Below are 26054 nucleotides of genomic sequence, written 5' to 3' on the forward strand. Positions count from 1 at the left end.
AAGAGCTATGCTTTGGGGAAGTAAATCCCTACACAGAGTAGAAAAAGTACCAGTTAAAAATCACAACAATTCAAAAAAATATTTTCAATAACAATTTCCTTTTACCTGGTAAGTTTTCCCATAAAATTTACAAACTAATTTAAAAGAGAACATAGACCAATCAGTTCGGTTTTAGTTTCTTTAGTTTTCTAATCAAGGGGTTGTCCTGAATGCTAATTTTTTTCAGCTCTAATATTCTGTGATTTACATTATTACAAGGCATTAAAATGGTCCTATTGGTTTAGTCAAATGATAATAGAAAAGACAGCTTAGAATTATGAAGCCTTGTTCATTGATAACAAAGGAAGGTACTAAGTAATCAAAGACACTACTCAAGGTCCTAACCCACTGAGGTTCCACTCCGCATTTGAATCCACTCGGTTCCACACCAGCATGGCCACCAAATATATTACATTGTTTTGCTTTATTAAAGACTCCAGGAATCTCAGGCTCCCATTGCCAGAACTCTTTTATTATTTTGGGGAGGAGATCGGAACCACCTATTTTTAAAGGAGACCTCAACATTCTGATTTGAACATAAAGACAGGGTGGGGTGTGTGTGTGTGTGTGTGTGGTGCTAACAGATCACACTCCCAGACTGCCTGGGACATGGGGATGCAGAGGAAAATCCCACAGCAGAATTTTTAGTTTATCATTTCATCCTCCACAAGGAACCACTTTTCCAGTGTTTTCTCTGCTGGTATCTAGGCTACTCTACTGTGGTAGAAAAAGTGCCCAGTAGAAGCAAGAATGAGAAGAGTTGGACCTTTAACCTTCCTGATGTGTGCCAAGCTCACATTCTAGACTCCTAATTCCACTTGAGCCCTGGAAGTCTTCCTACTGTAAACCATGAATGCAGCCCTCATTATGCTACCATCCAGAGCCTTTTAAGGCATCTGTGATTTTAATAATATTTACTTTACTTCGGGGAATGGTATAAGGAAGCAGATTCCTCTTAGTGGCTAGGGTGTCATAAGGATAAAGTCCACTGATTTTTTTTGTTCGATGTGAGAATTTCTTAACCTTTTTTGGGGTGAAGAGAATTAATATTTAGCTTAAGGTTTAACATAATTGCTTTTAAATCGGAACAATGAACAGCAATGCTGTTTCTATAATGGTCCATGTAGGATCCTAAGTACCTCGGCTTTCCTAACTCTATGCCACTTCTCTGTATTTCATGCGTCTGGTGTAAGCAAATTGTTGCCAAGATATACATCCTTGTTTCTTATGTTCTATCAATACCCAAATTTAGTTTAAGGCCTTTTTACACAGTATAACAAGTACAGTATAATTTAGCTGTGAATGAAAAATTGATCCTGATCACCCTTGTTATATATTTAAAAAACTGAATTAGTCTTTTATTTACTAATTTTTGGGAAATTATTAGAAAAAAGGGGGAAAAAACCAAGCGACTTACCTCTACAGAGATAGAACTCCCAATAAAGCAGGTAAATGAAAACTTAGCACAATTTTAACGACAAGTAAAATTCAGTAGACTTTTTCTGTATCTCATTAAGAAATGTTTGTTGCTGAGAATGACAAAATAAATTCATTACTTTGTCCTGTCATTAAGGCAGTCTTATGATACTGGATCTGAGAATCAAGTATACAGTTATAGCTACACGAGACTACCAGATATATAAAATCTTGTATAAGCATCTTATGCTTGCTTCAGAAGGCTGATATAGTAAACCTGTGATGTTTTTATTTAAACAAGAAAGCGATAGTATCATTTATCTTCATATGGGCTAAAATGCTATTTAAGATTGATTTCTGGAAAATGGCTAATGTTAGGTTTGCATATTATTCTTATTTTTCAATGTAGTTGGTGGCCAAGGAAGCAGTTAAGTGATACATGAATGCCAGATGCCTTAGGTGAATACCTATTAAAAGGTATGCAAAATATAAATAGGATTGTATATTTTCAAAAGTTTAAAGTAAACACAAAGAATATATAGGTGTACATGTTATAATTTCAAAGTCAACACTAGCACATAAATTTTGCCTAAATAGATATCAGAATACTTCCTATGACAACACATGCACCTACGAACACATGGCCATGCACATAACCTTGTTTTCTGCATTTGCAAGGAGAGTCAGAATATACAATATTGTACACAGTGTCAACTTAAATCATATTGGAAAGTCAATGAGAATGGCAATAAAAATTCTAATGTAGGAAATTAAAGTACAAGGAGAGAATTATCCCATAGATTAAAAACACTGAAGACTGATGGAAAGTTAGGGTTTAGATCACTTGTCCCGGTGATCTTGGAAGATACAGAAGAGAGCAGGACTGTTTGTAAACACTCTGAATATTCAGTTTGGCAAAAGGGCTGAGAACTTTTGTGATCCAGCAATCCAGATCTAGAGCATCTGGGCTTCGGTTTGCAGAGAGACTTTGTAGCTGTGGCCAGTCCTCCGCAAGGCTGGGGGCGCGGATGGCGATCTGGATGCCCATCTGGAAGGAAGCCGGCGATTCGCTGGTCTAGCAGGTCGGGAAAATCCTTTTCCATTGCAGACTTTCACTGCTATGGACTCCTACAACACAAATAAAGGCGGTCATCTCCTTACACGTGTCATCTTTATCCCGGAAATATATCCTTTTGAGCATTGTCGTCATCATTATCATCATCACAATAAAAAAAGTGTTCATGAGATTTTATACTCATGGTTCCAACAGGCCTTCTTTCTTTCAAGAGTGTTTTTTTTAATTTATTTATTTTTCTCATATATATATATATATATATATATATATATATATATATTTTTTTTTTTTTTTTTTTTTTTTTTGCCTGATTGTATGTATTGCACCATATGTGAGCCTGGTGTACATGGAGGTCAGAAGAGGGCATTAGATTGGCTGGAGCTAGAGTTATGGACAATTGCAAGATGCCATGTGGTGACTGCTACTGAACCCAGGTCTTCTGGAAGAACAAGTGCTCTGAACTATTGAGCCATCTTTCCAGCTCTTCCAATTGGCCTTCCTGATAAAGCTAATATTCTTATAGCTGAGACAGGGAGCAAGGACAGACTCAGGTGCCACTGTTTCACCTATAGCCAAGCAATAGCCTTGGTTTTTTTAAAAAATTGTCCCATTGGAGACATAAATTTAATCCACAGGGTTTTTTAAAAAAATGAAACAAAGTAGCATAATCCTTCCCTAAGGATCTACAGTAGAATACTGCCCCCAAATCCCCGATCTATGACAAGGAGGAAACGTTCAGCATCTATTCTTAGTTCTTGGGAAACTTGTTGGTTTGTGTTTGTGTGTCTCCAGTCATATGTCCTACAGAATTATAGATCCTAAAAATGAAAAGGAGTAAAAATGCCAGGAAATTACTTGAAATGCTGGCTTATTATAACAACACACTATAAAACTTCTTATACAGCATGTTGTTTAAATTATGTATACAAAAGGGCATTTTGTGTAAGTTCTCACAGTGAATAACAGTTGGCTTGACCTTCTCCCTTACAATTAACGAAGGCTATGGCTTCTACATGGATAAAAACAGAATGGTAAAGGTCAATTTAAATAGCCATTTTTTTGGTTAACTTCCATGCAAAAAACTATCTATGATTAGCTGGGGTTTGTTTGGTTTTTGTTTGTTTGTTCATTTTTGGTTTTTTGAGACAGGGTTTCTCTGTGCAGCCTTGGCTGTCCTGGACTCACTTTGTAGACCAGGCTGGCCTTGAACTCAGATTCACCTGCTTCTGCCTCCTGAGTGCTGGGATTAAAGGCATATGCCAGTGCTGCCTGGCGATTAGCTGTGTTTTGTAGATAGTCTTTTAGTGGCATAATGAGTTCCACAAGACATTGTTTTAAATGATTATTTTACTCATGTATACATTCATGTGACTAACCCTAGGAGGAAAGGAGCCATACAATGAGAAAAAAAAGTCTGAACAAATCAGAACTGAGAAAGTGGAGGTTATTAAAAGTGTGTGTGCTGAACTAATACACTTTTAGGGTAACTCTGTAAATCAACAGATATGTATTCTGATTATTTTTTAAAGGAAACAAACAACCTTCCCCAGGTTCTTGAAAGCATCTTATATTAATCCAGTCTGTCTGTCTGTCTATTTATCTATCTATCTATCTATCTATCTATCTATCTATCTATCATTTTTGAGACAGGGCTTTACTACATAGTCCCAGACAGCCCGGAACTCACTTTGTAAACCACTCCAATCTTACAGAGATCACCTGCTTCTGCCTCCTGAGTGTTGAAAGGCAAAAGTCACCACAGGTGTCCCTAATATCATTTATTTAAAAAGTAACGTACTCATTCAAGTTTTAAAACTATACCCTCAATTCATATTAAGTTGTGTCCTCACAGAGGGCCAAGACTCTAAGAAGATGCCAAAATACACCCACATCCTCCTTATATGATCAAACAACTGAACTGATCTCAGAGCTATTCCTAAGAGGGATGCAGTCCTTGCTTTCTCAACTGTGGTATCTTTATTTGAATCTACGCCTTGCTCCACTTACTGATCCCCATGCAAAGTAAATGCTTCACTTGACACGTTTCTAAACCTTGACTCAATATAACGCCACCACTTACATCAGAACCACACTTGGTCCAGTTATCCCTGAAGCATTTTGAGTTTTGCAATGCAGGCCCCCTCTCTGGCTCGTAGGTTTTCAACAGCTTTTCCACAACACCGTAATTTGATCTGGGATCAGCTGATCTTGGTCGGCTAGAGAAATCAGTTGGTCTCCAATCACGCTCACGGAACATGTGCCGATAGCTGCAGGGACTCGGGTGTGCCTGCATTTGTTTGACTGGGCCTGTTGCGGATACTTTTGTGGGATCACTGAGCACGTTTTCCATGTGGTCCGTATCTTTCAGAACTTTAGGCCTACTGTCACCTTCTGCTATGTCACCTCTATGAGTTGAGATAGCACAGGGGTTGAGATCGTCAGGTGACTTTGCGGAGCTTTCACTTTGCTGTACTGCTTGACAATTTCTGTCTGTTCTAAACACAGTTCTGTTAAATTCATCAATCTTTGCTGCCAGCTTTTCATTCCTTGGAGTCCATTCAAAACTGCAGTTGTGGCTTCTAGCTGGGTCCCTCTGTGTCATGGAGAGAAGACAGTCATTTTTCACATGAAGATCAAGATGTGATTTAGTAGGATTATCTGCAATCACCATTTCCACTTTTGCTCTACTTGGGATAAAGCCAGTTTTTGGAGAAGGCACAGAAGGGCTGTCCTTTGTCCCTATTACATTGTCACGTGACCACACATTAAGTCCAGTGTCTTCAGCACCTGGAGGCTTGCTATCTGTTTTGACTTCTGAGGTCAAAGAGGAAAACATGGCATGAGTTTTCACACACTTGCTTTCTTGTGAGAACAATGGAGCCTGCCTCGGAAGGCAGTGGGGACTGCAATCCCATCTGTCCTGACCCTCACGGGCTCCCCACCTGTGATATAACTTTTCCTTCAGTCTCTCCTGGGCTTTTTCAGAATATGAGCTGGGGACATTTCGAGAGGTACTTCTTGGCGGGGGAGTTGGTGGAGTCTCGCTTCTTTGTAAATCAAGTGTACCAATTCCACAGCTTTGGAGTCCGTTGGCACAGCTCGGATTCCTTTTCTGCCTTTCTGTCTCCAAATGGGTTAGAAGAAAGCCCTGGCCATTGCTGATCAAGTGGTCCCCACGAGGCACACTGATTGCACTTGGCATTTCCTGAAGGACAGGATCTGATTTCATCCTAAAGAATCACAAGTCAAGGTATATTAGTGACAATTTTCTTTTCAAACTCACCTTTGAATAGAAGCCATAGTTTTTAAAAAATGCATTTCTATTAAAGAAAAATGAGTAACAATTTTAAAAAATGCATATGTGTCTGTTTATACATATATAAATAATGTGACATATAAATAATACTGATATATATGTCAGACATTAATTTCCTAAATCCACTTGCTGCAAGTCCTCTTATTGTAGGATAAAGTTGTCAGGGCTACACTCATGGGTCTAACCGGAATTTGTTCAGTGTCATCCCTTGTCTTCTCTATAACCTGAAACCTCATTCTAGACTCAAAGTAGACCATGTTGTCTCTTGTGTTTCTGCTCTTGACATTTCCATTTCTACATTCTTTCACCTGCCTCTTTTTGTATGCAATTATTCCTTCTCAGCCTCCACGTTTCTCGGATTTTACATAACACTGAGAACAGTGTTAGTCTGGATGAAGTATCCTGAGTCCTAGGTAACTCCAAATGGAAGGTGACATTTGGCCTTGTAGGATTTTTTTTTTCTTAACTGGGAATAAGGCTTCCTCAAGACCCAGCTATTCCACTCCTTGGAATATACCCAGAAGATGCTCCAGCACACAACAAGGACATATGCTCAACCATGTTCGTAGTGGCCTTATTCATAATAGCCAGAACATGGAAACAGCCTAAGTGTCCCTCAGTAGAAGAATGGGTAAAGAAACTGTGGTACATTTACACTATGGAATACTACTCAGCTATTAAAAATAAGGAATTCCAGAAATTTGTGGACAAATGGATTGAACTAGAAATGATCATAATAAGTGACTTAACCCAGAAGCAGAAAGACTCAAATGGTATATACACTTATAACCAGACACTAGCCCAAGGGACATGTCCCATGAAAGTCTTCACCTACCAGGAAAGTGGGATAGATGTGTGGACATCCTTTTGGGACTCTAGGTGAGAGAAGCATGGGAGAATGGGGAAATAGAAGGATCCAGAGGGTCCTAGAAACCTACAAGAAGAACATTATGATGGGCATATCTGGGCCCAGGGGTTCTGCACAAACTATGGCACCAACCAAGGACAATACATGTAGCAAATTTCGAACCCCTACTCAGATCTAGCCAAGGGACAGGCCATTCTCTATAGATGAGTGAAGAGTGGGGACTGACTTTCACATGAACTCTGGTGCCCCATATTTGACTATGTCCCCTTGATGGGGAGGTCTGGTGGCATTCAGGGGAAGGATAGTAGGCTACCAAGAAGAGACTTTATACCCTATGATCATATACAGGGGAGGAGGTCCCCCTCAGTCATAGTCATAGGGGAGGGGAATAGGGTGAAAGTGGGAGGGAGGGAGGAATGGGAGGATAGAAGTAATATGAATGAATTAATAAATGAATAAAATTTAAAAAGTGATTGAGTTATAATCTGAATAAATTAATAAAATTAAAATAAAAAATTTAAAAAAAGTTTTTTTTTTCCTTTTTGTGAATCAACGAAAGGGAACACCGAGAAATGGGCTCTGACAAAGTGTGTCCATTGAGAGAATGAAAAGCCCCTGGATGGATTTAACGCTAAGTGAGATAATGAATGACACAGAGATACTAGGTCACGCCGAATCTTAGAGCAATGTCTTTAAACCACATGTTAGGGCTTTGAAGTTCTTTCCGGAGGTCACTGGGATGACCATAGGAGCTTCCCATTTTATTGCTTTTGGCTTTTTGAGAATTTTGTATGGTATATTTTGGTCATATTCTTTGTTCTTCCCTCAACTCCTCCCAGATCTTCCTTACTCACCCACCTGCATGTCCTCTTTCACTGTGACAGCTCTATACTATATGATACACACACACACACACACACACACACACACACACACACACACACACACACACTATTATATGCTACTTGTAATGGAAACTGGTAAGTTTTGGCATAAAACACGAACAGAGTAACAATGTGGACTAACAAATAACAAAGTCACATAATAGATCATATATATTCAAACTATAAAAAGCCTCTATGACAACATTCAGTGAAGCACAGTAAGTACACAGTAACAAGGGTACCAGGAAAGCTCAGTGGGCAAACAGAGAGCGGTGCACAGTGGCCAACAAATGCCATTGCAAGCCAGCACAAAATTCTATTTCCTGGCAGCTAAGTAATAATAAGAAATCTCACTGTTTTAGCATTCTGAGAGAATATCAGATTTTTTTTAATGAGCTAGATATTGATACAGGATGATCCATACTTACTGTGCACAGAAGTCCAAATTGTTCTTTTTTTAAAAACTTAGCTAGAACTTAGTCTTAAAATGGCATAGTGATTCTGACCTAAGACAAGAGTCTGTGCCATGTAGACATATAATATGATATTTTGAAAAGTACATATATCATGTTCATATACCTAGCTGTTGAGAAATAAATTACCCAGGCATAAAATATTTAAATGGAACATCTTACATGATTCAGTTAAATAGGTCATTGTGTAAAAGCCAATTTAACTGGATTTGTCTACTTGTAAATTCCTTCCCTGGTCAAAAACTCAGATTGAGTAAGAGCTACAGTAGAGAGTACATATGCATTGATTACCTATGGTCTAACTTAACTAAACACGTAGTGAATACAGTCCAGTGTTCCTAAGAAGTCAATCATGAGACACACTCGAAGATTGCTTTTAAGAGTTCATGAGCTAGTGTATCCATAATGAGGCGGTGTAACATAGTCCTTTTTGATTTCCCAGTTTGCAGCGATCACGTGTGCCAGCCTACCTTCTGTGGTTAGAACGCCTTCGGATTCCCTCTTGAAAGGTGCATAGCTCTTCACTAACCTTTGCTAGTTCTGCAAGAGCCTTCATACAAAACACATAAGAGAGAGGTGTTAGCATGTGCAAGTGTAAACACTCCTGGAGAAACAGCTCTTTGCCCCCCTCCCCCCACCCGTCCCCACCTCCCACTTACTGTGCTGAGGGCAACGGAACAGTCTCTACTCTCCTTAGAAGTTCTCCTTCCAGCCCAGGCCTCACACGCCTTCTCTTCTGCGGCCAAAGGATTCAGAAGCCCTACTTTGGTGTCTGTGCATGAATTTTGTTCTTGAGACACTTGAGTTTCTTCCCTGAGGAAGTCCCTGTCTGCCCTGTTTTCCTTTTCCTGAGCATCTCGGTGATTTGTCACTCCAGATTTGCATTGTCCTGAATTGAGGGCATTTGGAGGAAATTCCATTTTATCTTGAACATGATCAAGGCCAACGACCTTCGAATGTTCACCCATGTTCATTTTTCTCCGCAGTTTTACTTCCTGGCAAAGCTATAAAAAATAAAAATTAAAAAAATTATTTTTCCTAATTTACTTAGTAACATATATGTATATATATATATATATATATATATATATATATATATATATATATATATATATAATATTTACTTAGCAGCTTTACTTCCTGGCAAAGCTGTAAGAAATAAAAATTTAAAAAATTACTTTTCCCAATTTACTTAGCTATATATATGTATATATATACATATATATGTATATATATATACATATATACATACATACATATATATACACACACACACACACACACACACACACACACACACACACACACACACATATATATATATATATATATATATATATATATATATATATATTTAACGGCAGACTCATTATACAGCCCTGGGTGGTTGGTAACTCATCCTGAAGACCAGAGTGGCCTCAAGCTCCCAGAGATGTGCTCTACCACTTTTCTGTTTGACATATGGCATGCCTTTTGAAGCTGCTGAGTTCCCTGCCATACTCTGGTATACACTACTCATGTGTCATCTCAGGAATGATTTGTCTTAGTGTCAAGTTATAATCTTGGTTCTATATGTCCCAACAATTATTTCCTGCATTTTCATTCTAGGCTCTAGCATCTGAACACTCATCCAGAATATATACATTACTTCCCATACTATGCCTCTGAAATCAGAGAATAATAAATTGATCCATTGTGGAGTAACATGGCAAGGTCTTCATTTTCACGCAAGAGTATACAATAGATGTAGTTTCAGTTATGCCAGTTTTGATCTGGTCAATGTCATGAGACAGTTATTTCTTTGATGGAAGAAGAAAGATGAAAGTAGTTCCCAATACAAGATGAATATCAGCAGGACTTTCACTTCCAGCTTGGAGTTTACAGTATGTGTAAAACAGATCAAGCCTTACCTCTTCAATCTTCTTCTGCATGATCTTCCACTGACTTTCCCATTCTTTCCTCTCATTGTCAAACTGGTCCAGTAGCTCCATTTTTTCCTTGTGCCAGTCGGCCTCTGTGCTCTCCCACTGCTTATGCAGATCCATGGCAACCTTGTAAGTGTCAGCCAAAGGGTTTCTGCTCCTCTCTGCCTTCTCTTAGCTGTTTCTTGGAAGCGTGCAACTGTTTGATTTGAAGTGGTCTCACTTGACTTTAAAAATAAAGCCTGGGGTAAACATAATGAGACAGAATCCCAGGTTCATGTGTGTTCTGGCAGCATACGATTTTTGTCAAGTCACCGACATGAATAAACTAGAGAAAACTAAGTACAACGGAAAGGAACCGATAACAAAAATTTGCTTATAATGGGGATTTTTAGACACAGCCCATAAAGTACTATTGTCCTAAGACCTTTTCCCGTCTTTAAATAGTGACAGTAAAATTTTGGTGGATAAGCTTTACCCTTCTTCATGTAACTCACTTTCTTTTTCTAAAGGAAAACTGATCATTTCAAACTTTGCTTCATCGGAAGTAAGCCTAAATGTGTAAACTCTTACATTCCTTTGATTGTGTCTTGCCTTAGTATTTTTAAATTTTCTTAAGTGCAAAAAACAATTTGTTGCTAGTAAAAAGTTGAATACATACTTAAAGCTGCTTTTTGTTAATGTTCTAAATTAAGTTTTTAGAATGTCAAGCTAAAGGGTCAATTTTGTGGGGACAGAACGTTCTGTGATCAGAAGTTTCAGGGTCAAGTGGATCCACACATTGGAAAGCTTGGCTGTAGTGCTCTCGGCTGAAGCAAACAGAAAAGTTCTCTTTGTTCTTAGCTTCACTCTTTCCCTCCCACAGATTTTGGCATCTCTGTGGGAGAGAAGAAAGGATTTATGCATTCTGCATCTCATTTCCCATATCTCCTTGCTCTCTGTGTCATTTCAGCCTTCCCAAATTCCATTCAGAATTAAAGCTTATTAGAGGAAATGTGGAAGGACAGAGGTGGCTGCATTAGTTAGTCACACATATGCCCCTCCCCCGCGACACTAAACTAGCAGTTGCATAATCCCTTTTAGCCTACTTCTGCTCCCAAAAGCCAGAACCTAGGATTTTAAAGAGTTGAGAATGGGTTGAGCAAGTGTGGGGACGGGAAACAAAAATGGTTTAGTTAATGGTTCAGTCCTGCCAGGGAGCAAACTTTAAGAACAGCCAAGGGGTTTCGTGGAGCATAAATGATAAAACACAAACTCTGATGATAAACAGCTTTTGGCTCGAGGAAGCAAAGACCTAAAAGCAATAAAGCCCTGGGCAGAGGATTTTACGCCCGAGACCTGCCTCAGTTTGGTTATGGTCACACTTGTTTACCTGAGGCATGCTCAGTTCTTTCTACATTGCAGTTATGATGTTTTCAAACCCCGTCTTCCCTGCTGAAACTGGATTTTAGCCACGCAGGCTGTGGAGTGTCAGGAAGGATTATGCGACTGCTTCTTCTGTATTAGGAGAATTCCTCTCTGAGCATTTGTTTAGTGGCCTCTTGTTTTGTTTTGTTTTGCTTTTAAAAGCATATTACCTTTCATATAATTTGAGTTCCTCACACACATGAGGATGCATGCTCCAGAAAGAACGTCAGAGACAGCAAATACTGCCAACCTCAAAACTCCTAGAGGAAATTATTCGTCCTGACAATGTGTTGCTCCTGGTAAAACTTGAGGGATTAGGAAACCTGTGCCTCAAAGAACTGCATCATTTGTTCCCCATATTCCTAGCTCACTTCACAGGTTATTACTGGTTACTGGTACCATTTCAAGCGTCTCAGGCCTCCAGTTCCTCCTGTGCTGGTCATCAGCACATGCACCTACCCAGACCCCTCCCAGTTTGATTTTACCAGAAGATAAAGTGGAAATTTTCACTGCTGTTCCTTGCTGCTTCTGCCACTTCCTCAGTTTCCAGTGATGTCACATCTAATTCCAAAGAAGTCAATTTTGTTTTCTCATTTGATTGCCGTCTTTTATTCTTTGCTCTCTAGTTATTTACTCGTGTTTCCAATCTAAGCCATAGGCACATCAGTTTTACTTTCCTTTACTGATAAAATATGGGCTTTGATTAAAAACAACTTTTGGCTTGGGGAAGCAAAGATCTAAAAGTAATAACAACCTTGAGAAGAGGGTGTCCTGCTGTGATTTCTTGCAAACTCCAGAGCCTCTGAGCTCACATTACAGAAACACTTATCCTGGAGTGTAACAGTCATCTTGGATGAAACTGCCTTTTTTTTTTTTTCAATTGAGAATTTCAAACAGCCGCAAACTCACGGGTTGCAAATTTTACTTTACAGATATTAAAAATAATTTTGTCCCACTACAAATTGCATTCTAACAAATAGTTAATGGGAACTTATGCTGAGCAGTGTTTTTTGTTTTGTTTTGTTTTTTTTGAATTACTGAGAGAGAGAGAGTGAGGAACACAGTCTCTGGGTGAGGACTGCACTGTCAGGACAGGCTTGGGAACTCCAGCCTCAACAGCTGATTTTTCCCTGAGTTGAATCTGCTATGCACCCCGCCCACTGTCTTGAGGCCCAGACATAAGCATCAGTCAGTCAGCAAGGAGATGCTGAAAGCCCACTTTTAAAGCTTCTTCTTAAACTAAAATGCAGCAGCAGCAGCAGCAGCAGCAGCAGCAGCAGCAGCAGCAGCACCTTTCTGTCCTGCCCTGATCATTGTCTCCCTTTCAAACTTGCCAGAAAGAAAGAAACATACCTTCTTGGACTTGGGGACAATCCTGCAGAAAGTCAGATCTGAGAGGACAGTCCAGCATGGACGAAGTAGAGCAGTGAGCTCATTGTCTTTGAAGAACAGTCTCTGTGATTCTTTTTTAAAAAACAAAGTCTATTCATGTCCCACAGTGGTCCTGACAAACCCCTTTGCAAACTGCACTGTCAAAGGACCACTCAGCTCAGTGTCACAGCAGCAGCTGGGACTCCTGTGACGTCAGGGACTGGGAGGCGGCCTGAAGGCCGTTGCTTCCAACCAGAGCTCTGTAACTGTAGAGCCCTTTTCATTCTGGGTAAACAACTCCAGGTCCAGGACATTTTTAACTTTTATAATGGAGCCCAGCGTTTTCAAACTTGCCAAGAGAGGGCTGCTTGTTAACAGCGTAGGATGATAATGGCCATATTTAATTTTCTTTTATTTGGAAAGTAAACTCATTTCTTAGGAACAAGATCTCCTTTCTTCCTCCAGCCCTTCTCTTTCCCTCTCTCTTCTTGGTGAGTAATAGAATGGGATGGAGTGGAAAAGCATATCATGTAGATATGAAGCTTACGAAAAATATGAAATATATATACATGCACCAGCAATTACGAGTCAAAATGATTGTGAAAACACACTGAATGTCTTGCATTCTTCTGTGGTTCTATGACAGCATTATGTGTGTGTCTCTACAGTGTAGAGATGTCTTTACATAAAGGACACAGAGGCCCTGGGAAAGGACGATGCCTCTTATTGTGTGAGGGCAAGAAAAATACCAAGAGTGAGATGCTCATATACCTGATTCCAGCTGAGGTGTGCTGTAGTCTGAAGAGGCGCAGGGGTAGCCTAAGTATAAGTTTGCTAAACCAGATCAGACAGGCCTGTTAGGGCAATATAAGATAACTTTGTGTCTCCACAGCTATCTTTGCTTTTTGTTTGTTTGGTGTTTGGTGTGTATGTACATATTTGGCCTTACATATACAGGCATCTGATGGTTTGATTTGTCAGTAAAGTCTCTGGGGCTAATACAACAAAAAAGTCACACTGAATTTTAAGTATGTTATTTGACGCATGCCATGCTTTCTTTCTTTCTTTCTTTTTCCTTTTGGCCTGCTTCCAGGCACCAGCTCATAGGTAACCAAATTGTTTAATATTGGTAACCTGCTCATGGCAGAAATAAACCTATTTAATTTAATTAACTGACTAATCAGTTACTACATAAGGTCTGAATTTTGTAGCACAGGCTAAGCTGAAGCTCACTATTGTATCCCAGATTGGTCTCAGCTTATTCCTCCTGCTTCAGCCTTGCAAGTCCTGCAGTGATGGCTGCAAGCCACCAAGCTCATCTTATTTTTCTCCATAGTAGGACTTTATGCATGTTTAGTGAGCTAGGCTTCTTAATTCCAACAGCGGGGACAGCCCTCATGGTTACAGTAGCAACAGTAGTTATTCACTGGCAACAGCTTTATGCAAGGCTCTGTGCTGAGGACTTCAAGCAGACCTCTGTGTTAGTTTACCCCCTTAGCAACTGTCTCCGGAGCTGTCCCTAACCTGATCGCACTCATATCCACGGCTTAGAGAGCTAAGGCATCTTGACAAAGCTCATAGAAAGGCCTTGGTGAGGGGGAGTAAAACTTGGAACCTGTTTCCCTAATCAGGGAGCCTGGAGTTTTGTCATAGGGATCCAGGTTTCCGTTCTTCCACCATCATTGAACAGTGTGAGCCTGCAGCCCTTTTTTGCTCTTTAAGCAATTAGGCGTGTTTACTCCATCATGCTGTGGAAACTGGACACAGGGAGGGAGAGACAGTTAAGGTTAGTCCCTCCGGTTTGCCTTGGTGCTAATGCGAACAGGAGGGCGAAGGAGGGAGTTTGGTCAGAACCATCAAATGGAGCTATTAATACTGCTTCTCTGGACTCATCCAGATCACTCAGTTTCCGTGTGTTCCCTGGAACTCAAGCTAAGACTTTCCACTGGGGCATGTTGGCACAAGCCTGAGTCCCAGGATTGAGAGAGGGAGGCAGGAGGATCAGGGATTAAAGGCCAACCTCAGACAGTGAAGAAGTTCAAGGTCGGCCTAGGCTCCATGGGATCCAGTTCCCTGAACAGACATAAGCCCACGAACACGAACCATAGTGAATAGAGAAAAAGGAATCTTCCAGAGATTCTATCAGAAGGTGAAATAGCACTGGGCTGGCTTACAGAGGTTATATTGTGTGATGGACTCTGATCTCTCCCAGGCCTGACTATTTCAATATCCTTTCCCCGTACAAACAACAAACAAATAAACAAAACCGCTACAGGTTCTTTTTATTAGCTTCTTGTCAGGTAATTGTTTTGTATGTAGATTTTGACCAAAGAGTCCCTTCAAATGTAACACTTATGTGGATATCTACTAGCCTTTTCTGTCCTATAATTTTGTAAATATGCATACATACATGCATGCATACATATATATTTTTTTGGTCTCTCTCTCTCTTTCTGTCTCTCTGCGTGTGTGTGTGTGTGTGTGTGTGTGTGTGTGTGTGTGTGTGTGTGTGCCTGTCTCTCTCTCTGTCTTTGTCTCTGTGTCTCTCTGTTGACAGCATGGGTATGTCAGCAAACTGTTAGGACACAAAGGCAACAAGTGTTCAACCAGCTTTTAAGAGCTTCTACAACAATTTCCTTTTAAGAATAGTGGCTATTGTTATGTACATACACTAGATGAATTGAAAACAAAACAAAGCTAATGCTGGTGAACTTAATCCCACAGTAATGGTGATATTTTTACTTATTAAACAATTTGACATTTTAAAGTAGGTGTTAGAATAACTGGACACTTTTATGCAATTCATTGTGTAGTGCAGATGATTTGTCAGCCATTTGAACATTTGATTTCATCTTAAATTAAGAAACATATCCAAGTTTTTGCTCTGCATTTAGAAAGATTTGTACACTCGCATTGGCACACCTGCCAATCCAATTTCAAAGTGTAACACAATGTATACAATGGTGCTTAATAAAGGCAAATGGAAAAATGTCATCTGCTATTAAGAAACAGCACAGTGAATTATGAAAAGGGCTTAAAAACATTTGTACTAATGATAACATCAGCCCCAAACTAGAACATTTTGGAAAAGGGGAGGAAGAATAATGGCACATAAATGGCACCAGCAGGTGGTTCCAGAGTTACTGCATCTAGAGCCAAAAAGAGCCTCTGAGGTCATCTAGCTAACCTTCTCATTTTACAGTGGAGGAAGAGGCCCTGATGTGAGATCATCTGCTCAAGGTCACTAATGAAGCCAGGAATAGAATCCAGGTCTCCCCATTCGCTGGGCAGTGCCCTCAAACTAAAAATTCCTACCAGTTCGAGAGACAAGAACCAAGATTAGGGATAAAGATGTTGCCTGTGACCAGAGAATAAGATGTTGGTTTCTGGCTTTGTCAAGTTCTGTTTTCTCCTATGTTGAACGAAAGGAGGTGATAGTCTTCTCTGTCAAGTATGACATAAAAGCCATATAGATGAGTGTTTATTTTGGTAATCAGTTATTATAAAGGTACTTGAAGCCTGGGGAGATGGCTCCAGGGGTAAAAGTAATAGTCATGTAAGCCCAATAGCCCTAGTCTAGTTTCTAAAAGCAATGTACAAAGCTGGGTGAGGTGGGAGGCAGGTATCCTGAAGCTAGTAAAGCACAGGATAGCAGCACAAACTGCATATCCCAGACCAACAAGGTACAGAGTGAGAACCTACTCCCTAAATTTGTTCTCTGAATCCTACTCATGTGCTGGGGCATATATTTGCCTACACACACACACACACACACACACACACACACACACATAAACATACACAACCACACACACTCACATACACACATAAACATACACATACACACACAACCACATACATATGTGCACACCATAAACATACACACACTCAACATACACACATAAACATATACATACAAACGCACACACACACACACACACACACACGCCCCCCCCCAAATGGTACATAAAATATTAAAGAGAACCATGCCCTTAGCAGTAAGAAATTCTGGGTCGCCAGGCAGTGATGGCACACGTCTTTAATCCCAGCACTTGGGAGGCAGAGGCAGGTGGATCGCTGTGAGTTCGAAGCCAGCCTGGTCTACAAAGTGAGTCCAGGACAGTCAAGGCTACACAGAGAAAACCTGTCTCAGAAAACCAACCAACCAACAAACAAAAACAAAAAACAAAAATGAAGAAGAAGAAGAAGAAGAAGAAGAAGAAGAAGAAGAAGAAGAAGAAGAAGAAGAAGAAGAAGAAGAAGAAGAAGAAGAAGAAGAAATTCTGGATCAAAATTCAAAGACAGGATTCTAGCTCAGTAGCTGAGAAAATCTGGGCATAAACACAGCAGTATGGCTGTAAGCATGACATGAAACAATCTACATATTTTGATCTAGTGGATGATTTTTAAGTATCCCAAAGTAGCTATATACTTAATCTCCTTGAACCAGGACAACTCTGGTTGTTACAGGATTAAGGAGAATCTAAGTTCATGTTTGTGTGGACTTTACTTTTTTTTCTTCTTTACCGTTCAATAATATTTAATAGTAAAAAAAAGGCATGGTGTTTCTGTTTTCTTTAGAAATGACATGAAAATGACTTGGACTCAAACTGACTTTTGGGAAAAAATGAGTCCACTGTTCTCATGCTAATATTGGAGGCCATGCTATAAGTAGTGCCTTTTATGCAGTCATTCCTTCTAGCCATGTTTTTCATTTTTGTTTTCCAAGACAGGGTTTCTCTGTGTAGCCTGGCTATCCTGGAACTCTGTATGTAGACCAGGCCTGCCTCAAACCTGCCTGCCTCTGCTTTCCAAGTGGTGGGATTAAACGTGTGCACCACCATTGCCTGTCATTCTTTCCAGACAAATGTCTCCCTTGTATAATTTTTTAAGGTACATGATCTCAGCTGTTCAACGGAACTCTTCAGCCTTAAATTATCTCCAGTTTGTAAGGAGGAGAGATGTGGAGTACTTTAGTTAATTTTTCTCTAAAAAAAAAAAAAAAATTGGTGAACAGCAATGATGTCCCTATTCAGACTGTGGGAATTTGAAGAATAAGACAAAACGACAGCAAAAGCTGTCAACTCAAAGGGCTCCAGAAATGGGCTCTGCAGCACAGAATCTTCAAATCGATCAAATGAACGGTCAAACTGATGTGGGAGCCTTTCCTGGTCGTTCAGGATAGCGTTCCACCCAGGGACTCGGTCCAGCGTCACAGCCAATCATAACTCACACTGCCCAGAGGATTTATACTAAATACACATGAAAGCTAAGATGTTCCTGTACTTTGATCTTTTTCAATCAGGTCATCCAGTGTTCAGGTCCAGGCTTTGATTCCCTCCTCCACTCCCCCCCCCATCCCCCGCTGTAAAATCTGGTCTTAGGCTCTCTGCATCCTAGAAAGGCAGCATTTCAAGTCTGTGCTAACAGAATAAAAATGACTGATGCATATGAGGATCTGATTCTGGGTAAAAGTTGGGGTGGCTACGGCAAGGATATTTTTTCTCAGAAGTTACATACTTAGATTATTACATTTCAGCTAGTGCACTATTTTCCCAGCACTGGATTTTTTTCCCCTTAGAATCATGGGATGCGGGCTTCTTCTATTCTGAGGTCTGGTGACATGTCAATAGATATTTTAGTCAAGCAGATCCGTCATGGGGCTTATATATAGGCACTTCCAGATGTAAGAAATAGTCCAAAGAAACACTTTTGAACTGTCAGATTTTATTTTAAATGCAAGTCCAAATCTGGAATAAAATAACAACATATTTGAGAAATGTGTGTTATTTAAAACTAGAACAAGACCTCCCTTTAAGATTCCAAATCTGTGCTTAGCATCTTATTATGTGATTTACAGATTTGTGACTTGTTGATAATGACCAGAGGAGTCAGATAATGATTGGACTCTACTGTTCACCACAAGAGGGCCAACCTGAGTCACTTCTTTTTGCTAGTAAATTCTGAGGCCACGCCTGGTTTGGACTGGCCATTTAGGCAGTGTGATTTAGAGGAGCAGGAAATAACCCAGAGTAGTCTAAAAAGTGCCCATCCCACAGGCAATAGCATTATAGTTCCAAAAGTTGTCCCCTAAAATGGTAATGACCCAGGAAGCCAACTGTTAGTTCTTCACAGCCAGCATAGAAAAGTGAAATCACTGCTATGGGGAAAAGACTGGAAGGAACGAGCTAACATGAAAAGTTTTGATGGGATCCTGAGACAGTTACCTGTTTAATTTATATGTTATGGGTGATAAAAAAAAGGACCAAAGACTGGAATGGAAAAAGTAGGGCCAGGCCTAGACTTTGAGGGCATCATGGAGATGTGAGAAGAATTGTGGCATTGTTGGTGAGAAAGCCATAATAATGAAAGAGAGGCCCGAGGTCACATTTTAGTGTAACCTGTGGATCTAATGTAATCAGAAGACTTCTACAACTGCCAGTCTCATTCTCCAAGGCCATGGCATCTCAGTGAGTCCACACGAGCTTGGAAGCATCATGCACTGAAGGAAAGTTAGCAAACACCTCAGAAGCCCATAAAGAAATATGTTTTAGGCCCAGTGAGATCAGTAGGCACACGGCATACCTGCCAATGTGTCTGCGTCTGACCCTTATAGTATATTGTGGTTCTTGATGGTTCTGGAACAATTTGCACAATCATATGCCTAAAGCTTTGGTTTTTTATACTGCAGTTATTTGGAACCCGCTGCCATATTTTGAGCCTACCTAATTTCTAAAACTTCAGTAATTTCAAACAAGGAGCTGTCTTGGAATTTATTTTTTTTCTTCTAAAGTCAGGCAGGGGTATGACCAGAAGCGCAAGGTTATCTCCTGTGGTGTGTTCTAACAGCAGCACTGTGATGTCCAAAACAAGGACGAGGCTCCCTTCCCTCCAACTCTGTCCTTTGCCTGTATCACTGTGGCTTTTCACCCAGATGGCCTCCAAGCATGTGTGAGCAATGAGAAGGCCCTCCATGTGGTAGCCCTGACCTCAGTGGACGACACCCCACAAATGAAGGGGCTCAGACACCTAGCAGTCTCCCAAACTCCAGAATGTATGAGGCTTGGTACTAAAAACTCTACCTTGGAAATTCTAAATAATGCACCTGTTTTAAAAGTGTCTGCTTATTTGTTCTGTGTCCAAGAGTTAATACTATGAATGAAATGTCAGAGATGTTTTTAAAAAATAACAAAAAAAAAATGCTATAGACATGAAAATCAATGACAAACTATATAGAGAGCTAAGTTTTTGTGTTAATATACAAAAGACTGTGGTTGTATGTGTGTGTGTGATATACATATATATGCGTATATTTAAAGAACACATGAGAACATATGTATTCTTATATAGGTTCTTACAGAGCATAGGGAAATATATATGTTTTTTCTAAGCAGGGAATACATGGATGGAACGTGTTAGGTTACTTAGCAGGAACGATTTTGCGTCTATGACTCTGCAAACTTTCAGAACAGATACCATGAACAAGAGCCATCATTGCCTCCTCCCTCCTAACTATGGACACAAAAACACTATTTAGAAGCACGTGGACACTGCTGCACTCACTGCAGTGCACTCAGGGCAGGAAGTATCCTTCCTTTGTTTCTCTCCAAAATCTTGCAAGTGTCGTGCGAATCCTGGGACAACACTCACAAAGTCTTAGTTTCGTCGAACTGTATGTGAAACCATCTCACATTCCCCAAACCAGATTACAGACATTCAAAACTGCCTATCTCACCACACCTCTGGCTTGTAAAGAAGGTTCTAGCAGATATGCCTTTGTGCACAAAGTTTCTGAATTGCACCAAATTAAACGGTTGACTCTTCTCACATTTTAATAGTGCCCTCTATCCCTTCCTGTTGATTCTCTGTCAGTTAGAGAACCCGATTCCACCAGCTGAGACCACCTCTGTGGGAGTGTGGCTAAGACACGGCATAGAGCTGTGGGTTCAGGCTAAGCTGCCAGGGTGACATTCCAAACTTCAGTGGAAGATAATTAATAGCCACATCCCAGCCTACCACACAAACTGCACATTCTTGGCTTGGACCAACTTTTTTCTTAGCTTAATGATTTTCAGTCATTTTTATTTAAAAATAACCGAACAGATCCCTGTTGTTCTTAAACCACAGCTAAATTAATCAAGATCCTCATTCCTATGCCCAAGAATGTGCCAGAGAAGGGAATCCTCTATAATAATTTTTTTATTTTTTGCTTTAAAAAATGGTTTCCAGCATGGCATTTAAATAACATATCTTTGAAAGTGAGAATAGAAAATTCTTGGTCTCAGCAACTGGGAGATTTTGTGAGATTGATCATTTAAAGCCAGCAAAAATGAAATAACTGCACACTGAGCAAAGTGACAAAAATAATGCAGCAATGAGACCAAAGACCCAAGTAGGAAAGTGGGGGTTGGGGAAATGGAGTGAGATACCGAGGAAAAGGGGTGCTGAGGACTCTCAACGGGCCTCGGGTGCCATCTTCTTATGTTTGCTTCCCAACCCTGGGGACTAGGTTCCTACGTCAAGTTAGAAGAAGATGGGAGAAAGTCGCTTCCTTGGTGGTTTGCTGAAACCACCGTCCTTTCACTAGCCTAGCAGCATGCTCTCCGTGACATGGGGAACTCTGATGCCCTCGTTCTGGGGCACATGCCACAGCAGGTCGGCTACCCGTGTGTACACGCTGAAGCCCAAGGACAAAACTGGGTAGGGACAGTCGACACGTCAGAGTTAGAATTTCTTTCTTAGAATTCACCTCGACAGTAAATTTAAGTTCAGAGATGCTGTCACGGGTTATCCAAAGTGCCCCGAGTGGGCCGTGGTAGTCAGGCCAGACTGGTTTCAACCTGCTGTCCCCTTCCCAGTATCATATGAGAGTTCTATCTAATGAAGGCATGGCGGGGAAGTAAGAGCCTGATAACGTTTCTGTAGAAAAACAGCTTCATGAGTTCTCAGAGATGCTGCTGCGGCCAGGATAACCCTGACTACCAAAATGAGCTCTAAAGATAAAGGTGAAGGATAAAGATAAGAGCGGAAAACACAGTCATTGCTGAGGTGCTTGCTCTGCCACCACAGATACTTCCAGTCCCTGTAAGGAAGTCCACGGGTTTTGTTGTTATGGCGTACTGGATCGTTATGAGGGTTTGGTTTACTGTACACATCTACTTATCTGTGAGTGTGTCTGCCTGCACTAGCATCTTATTCATCTTGGCTCTTCTTCCCATTACATTAGCATTTCTTTTGCACCTCTGAGGTTTTGAGAAACTGAATTAGTTAAGATGGTAGGTATATTAAGTGTTCGTCTGCATGTCTACATGTGCACCACACACCTGTACTGGCAGAGGCCAGAATAGGGCATTTGCATGCCCTGGATCTGGAGTTACATATAGAAAGTTGTGAGATGCCGTCTGGGTGGTGGGAACAGGACCCAGGTTCTCTACAGGCACACTGCGTGCTGTAAGCCTTACTCTCCAGCTCCTGTCTTTTAAAAAATGGTGCCAGAATCAGGGCATGGTGGCGCACACCTTTAATCCTAGCACTTGGGAGGCAGAGGCAGGTGGATTGCTATGAGTTCGAGGCCAGCCTGGTCTACAAAGCAAGTCCAGGACAGCCAAGGCTAACACAGAGAGACCCTGTCTCAAACAAAACAAAACAAAACAAAACAAAAAAGGAAAACAAAACAAAAAACACAAACAAACCAACCCGGTGCCAGCACTGTAGAGAATTTCCCAGGCATTGTGACATCATGAAACACTCCCATGAGTTTCCAGAGGCTCCACAGATGGCTGAGAACCTCTGCTTGGGTGGTGGAGTCTCTTGCTCCAAGAGCCATAGACATATCAGACAAATTTCAACTTCAACCCTTAAACATTTACGTTTAGTTTCGTTGAGGTTTTGGCTCAGAAAATTATCAAAAACCTGGCAGGCAGCTTTGGGTTTTTAAAGTGTGTGTGTGTGTGTGTGTGTGTGTGTGTGTGTGTGTGTGTGTGTGTGTTTGTGTGTTTGTGTGTTTCCTTATTGTTGTTACATGACTCATTGGTTCTAAGTCAGTGTCTTACATTGTAAACCAAGCTGGCTTCAACATTTTCTGCCTCAGTCTTCTAAGTGCTTTGGTTACAGGCTTGTGTCACCAATTTGACCAAACATAGACATTTTCTCCTTCCTTCCTTTTTTCTTTCTTTCTTTCTTTCTTTCTTTCTTTCTTTCTTCTTTCTGTCTTTCTTTCTTTCTTGTTCCCTGAAAGCCCACATCTGAGTAAAGAAAGTAATCCTTACCTAGCCTTTTTAATTTCGAGATTAAAAGGCAAATGTGGCTAGCCATATAGCTCTCTGGGGGAGATTTTGCCTGGCATGGATAAGATCCTGGGTTCCATTACTAACATTGAAAATCCAAGGGAAAACATCCAATCTGAAGAAATTATTAACTAATTCTAGCTGCTGGTAAACCATTCATCAGTCAATACTTTCCCCCTCCTACAGAAATAATTACAACAAAAGAAACAAAGTAAAAAAATACCAAAGAAAAGATAATAAACATTAAGAGCAATTCAATTGAACTTTTCCACTGCTGTAAATTTTTCTAAATTTAAGTGTGTGTGTGTGTGTGTGTGTGTGTGTGTGTGTGTGTGTACAGGTATTGCACATATGTGAGTATGTAGGTACATGGAGGCCTGGAAGTCAAAGAATAATGTTGTATGTGGTATGCATGTGTATAAATATAGGTACTGCATGCACGTGAGTGTGTATGTACATGCACATATGAATGTCAGGAGGGAATGTTATGTGTATGTATGTGTAGTGTGGGTGGTGAGTGTGTTATATGGTATATGTTATGTGGTGTGTTCTGTGTGTGTGTGTGTGTGTGTGTGTGTAGGTCCTGTATGCCTGTGAGCATGCAAGTACAAGCACCGGTGTAGGCTAGAAGATGTTGTATGTTCACCTTTATTGCGTTCCTCCTTGTAGCCTTGTTGTCCTGTCTCCACCCTCCACACACAGCCATGCACAACCATGAAAAGCCATGTACATCCATGCACAGCCACACACAGCCATGCACAGCCACGCACAGCCACACACAGCCACACACAGCTATGCACAGCCACACACAGCCATGCACAGTGACACACAGCCATGCACAGCCACACACAGCCATGCACAGCCACACGCAGCTATGCACAGCCACACACAGCTATGCACAGCCAAACATAGCCACACACAGCCGTGCACAGCCACACACAGCCATGCACAGCCACACACAGCCATGCACAGCCACACACAGCCATGCACAGCCACACACAGCCATGCACAGCCACACACAGCCATGCACAGCCACACACAGCTATGCACAGCCACACACAGCCATGCACAGCCACACACAGCCATGCACAGCCACACACAGCCACACACAGCTATGCACAGCCACACACAGCTATGCACAGCCACACACAGCCATGCACAGCCACACACAGCTATGCACAGCCACACACAGCCATACACAGCCATGCACAGCCACACACAGCTATGCACAGCCACACACAGCCATACACAGCCATGCACAGCCACACACAGCTATGCATAGCCACACACAGCCATGCACAGCCACACACAGCCACACACAGCCACACACAGCCATGCACAGCCACACACAGCCATGCACAGCCACACACAGCCATGCACAGCCACACACAGCCACACACAGCCATGCACAGCCACACACAGCCATGCACAGCCACACACAGCCATGCACAGCCACACACAGCCATGCACAGCCACACACAGCTATACACAGCCACACACAGCTATACACAGCCACACACAGCCACACACAGCCATGCACAGCCACACACAGCTATGCACAGCCACACACAGCCATGCACAGCCATACACAGCCATGCACAGCCACACACAGCCATCTGCAAGGGTTCTGGGGATTCAAACTCAGGTCATCATGCTTGTATAGCAAGTTCTCTTGTCATCTCCTCAGCAAATTTTTTCCTAAATTTAATATTTAGGAGAAATGGAGCTGTAGGGGGAGGAGGTAAAACACTTTTCTGCAGCTTAAGTTCCTGGAATTTCAAAGGCCTACCTGTACATTTTTTTAGCTGAAAAACTTCCCCACAGGATCTTTCTCCTGGTTTCAAGATATTTCATTTTATCACAGATTTTCACATCCGCTGACCAAGAATATGATTTTTCTTATTCTGCTTTTCCTGAGGTCTGGCTAGATAGCTCAGGCTGACCTTGAATTCCCAATCCTCTTGTACTGGAGTTACAAGCATACACCACAACACCTAGGTCCAGTGCTGCAATTTCCATGGGTAAACTACCAACAACATGGGCAGGATAGAATCTTTGGCACTTAGAGCTTGCTCAGGAGACTTGGGTATAGACAACAGAGCAGTGGCGCGAGGGCCCACCAAAGTAAGTTCAGGTCTACAGAGTGGCTCCCACTGAAACTATACTTCTGGGTTTGGGATTGTAACTCCGGGGAGTTCTAGATACATGAGAAGGGAGTTCCCTTCTCACGCTGTTTCCTCTGCTATGTATATCTCTAGCATGTTTTCTGCTGGGAAGGCAGTTCTGTATGGTAGTTCATCACAGAAAATAAGGGACTCCAAGCACAAGGCCACTCAGCAACACACAGCTTCATATATAAAACAGGACTGGAGAGAGCTGACTTAGTGGAAAGTGACACAAACTCAATAGGAAGTACTATTTAGTCTCTTATTGAACATCATTTAGACTTGTGGAGACAGAACATGGCAGCATTAGAGCGTATTATTTACTCTCCAAGAGAGCAACCTTTTCTCATTTAACATATATTTTAAAAGATATTTATTGAACTCTGACATTTTCCTTTTGCTTTAATACAAGTAATAATGTATTCATAAATCTACATTATTTGTAATGAAGATCATTTATCAATCATCTACCCTGGCTTATATTTAATGCCTCTACTTGAATTTTAAAAATGCAACCAACTTAAAAATTTCCAGGTTTAAATTAATACTCCATTCCTAAGGAATAATTATGGGACAGCACATACTTACAGTCAACCTGTCAATTATGAATTTAGTGCAAAATAAAGATATAAAAGAAAGAGGCAGGAAAATGTGAGTTTTACAAGAGTCTGCTACCCTTACTTTTCCTTACCTGAAATACTTTGGTCGCTGGGGTTTCCTGTTGAATTTGACAGTGTAAGATGAGGTGTGTCTTTTTTACAGAGATACGCAGTCTTCAGTGTTTTTACAGCATCAGTTACTACAGAAATGACACTTCTTTTATGTCTTGTCT

At 41.0% G+C, this 26054-nt stretch overlaps 1 protein-coding gene across 2 annotated transcripts; it reads right to left on the reverse strand.

Moving 5' to 3' along the window:
- Window positions 1-1992: 1992 nt before the first annotated feature.
- KIAA0408 lies at window positions 1993-26050 on the reverse strand. Of its 2 annotated transcripts, none has more exons than XM_084777426.1 (6): window positions 25914-26050; window positions 9982-10235; window positions 8731-9075; window positions 8542-8621; window positions 4611-5760; window positions 1993-2583 (listed from the first exon to the last, which is right to left on the reverse strand). In XM_084777426.1, the coding sequence occupies exons 2-6, from the start codon at window positions 10114-10116 to the stop codon at window positions 2410-2412; spliced, it is 1884 nt and encodes a 627-aa protein (XP_084633552.1). In that variant the 5' UTR covers window positions 10117-10235; window positions 25914-26050; the 3' UTR covers window positions 1993-2409. The 2 variants fall into 2 exon arrangements, with proteins under 2 accessions (XP_084633552.1, XP_084633553.1); XM_084777427.1 differs by lacking the exon at window positions 25914-26050 and adding an exon at window positions 12754-13075.
- Between the last annotated feature and the right edge of the window lie 4 nt (window positions 26051-26054).

The sequence above is a fragment of the Acomys minous genome (assembly GCF_964271855.1).
Source record: "Acomys minous genome assembly, chromosome: 3".
NCBI classification, from domain to species: Eukaryota; Metazoa; Chordata; class Mammalia; order Rodentia; family Muridae; genus Acomys; species Acomys minous.

What these genes read in the sequence shown, in the direction of transcription:
- KIAA0408 (XM_084777426.1), bottom strand. Translation starts at nt 10,116, where the DNA reads ATGGATCTGCATAAGCAGTGGGAGAGCACAGAGGCCGACTGGCACAAG. An exon ending in GTTCCGTTGCCCTCAGCACA is followed by an intron (nt 8,622 to 8,730) that starts GTAAGTGGGAGG and finishes TTTTGTATGAAG; the next exon opens with GCTCTTGCAGAACTAGCAAA. An exon ending in AGGCGTTCTAACCACAGAAG is followed by an intron (nt 5,761 to 8,541) that starts GTAGGCTGGCAC and finishes GTGATTCTTTAG; the next exon opens with GATGAAATCAGATCCTGTCC.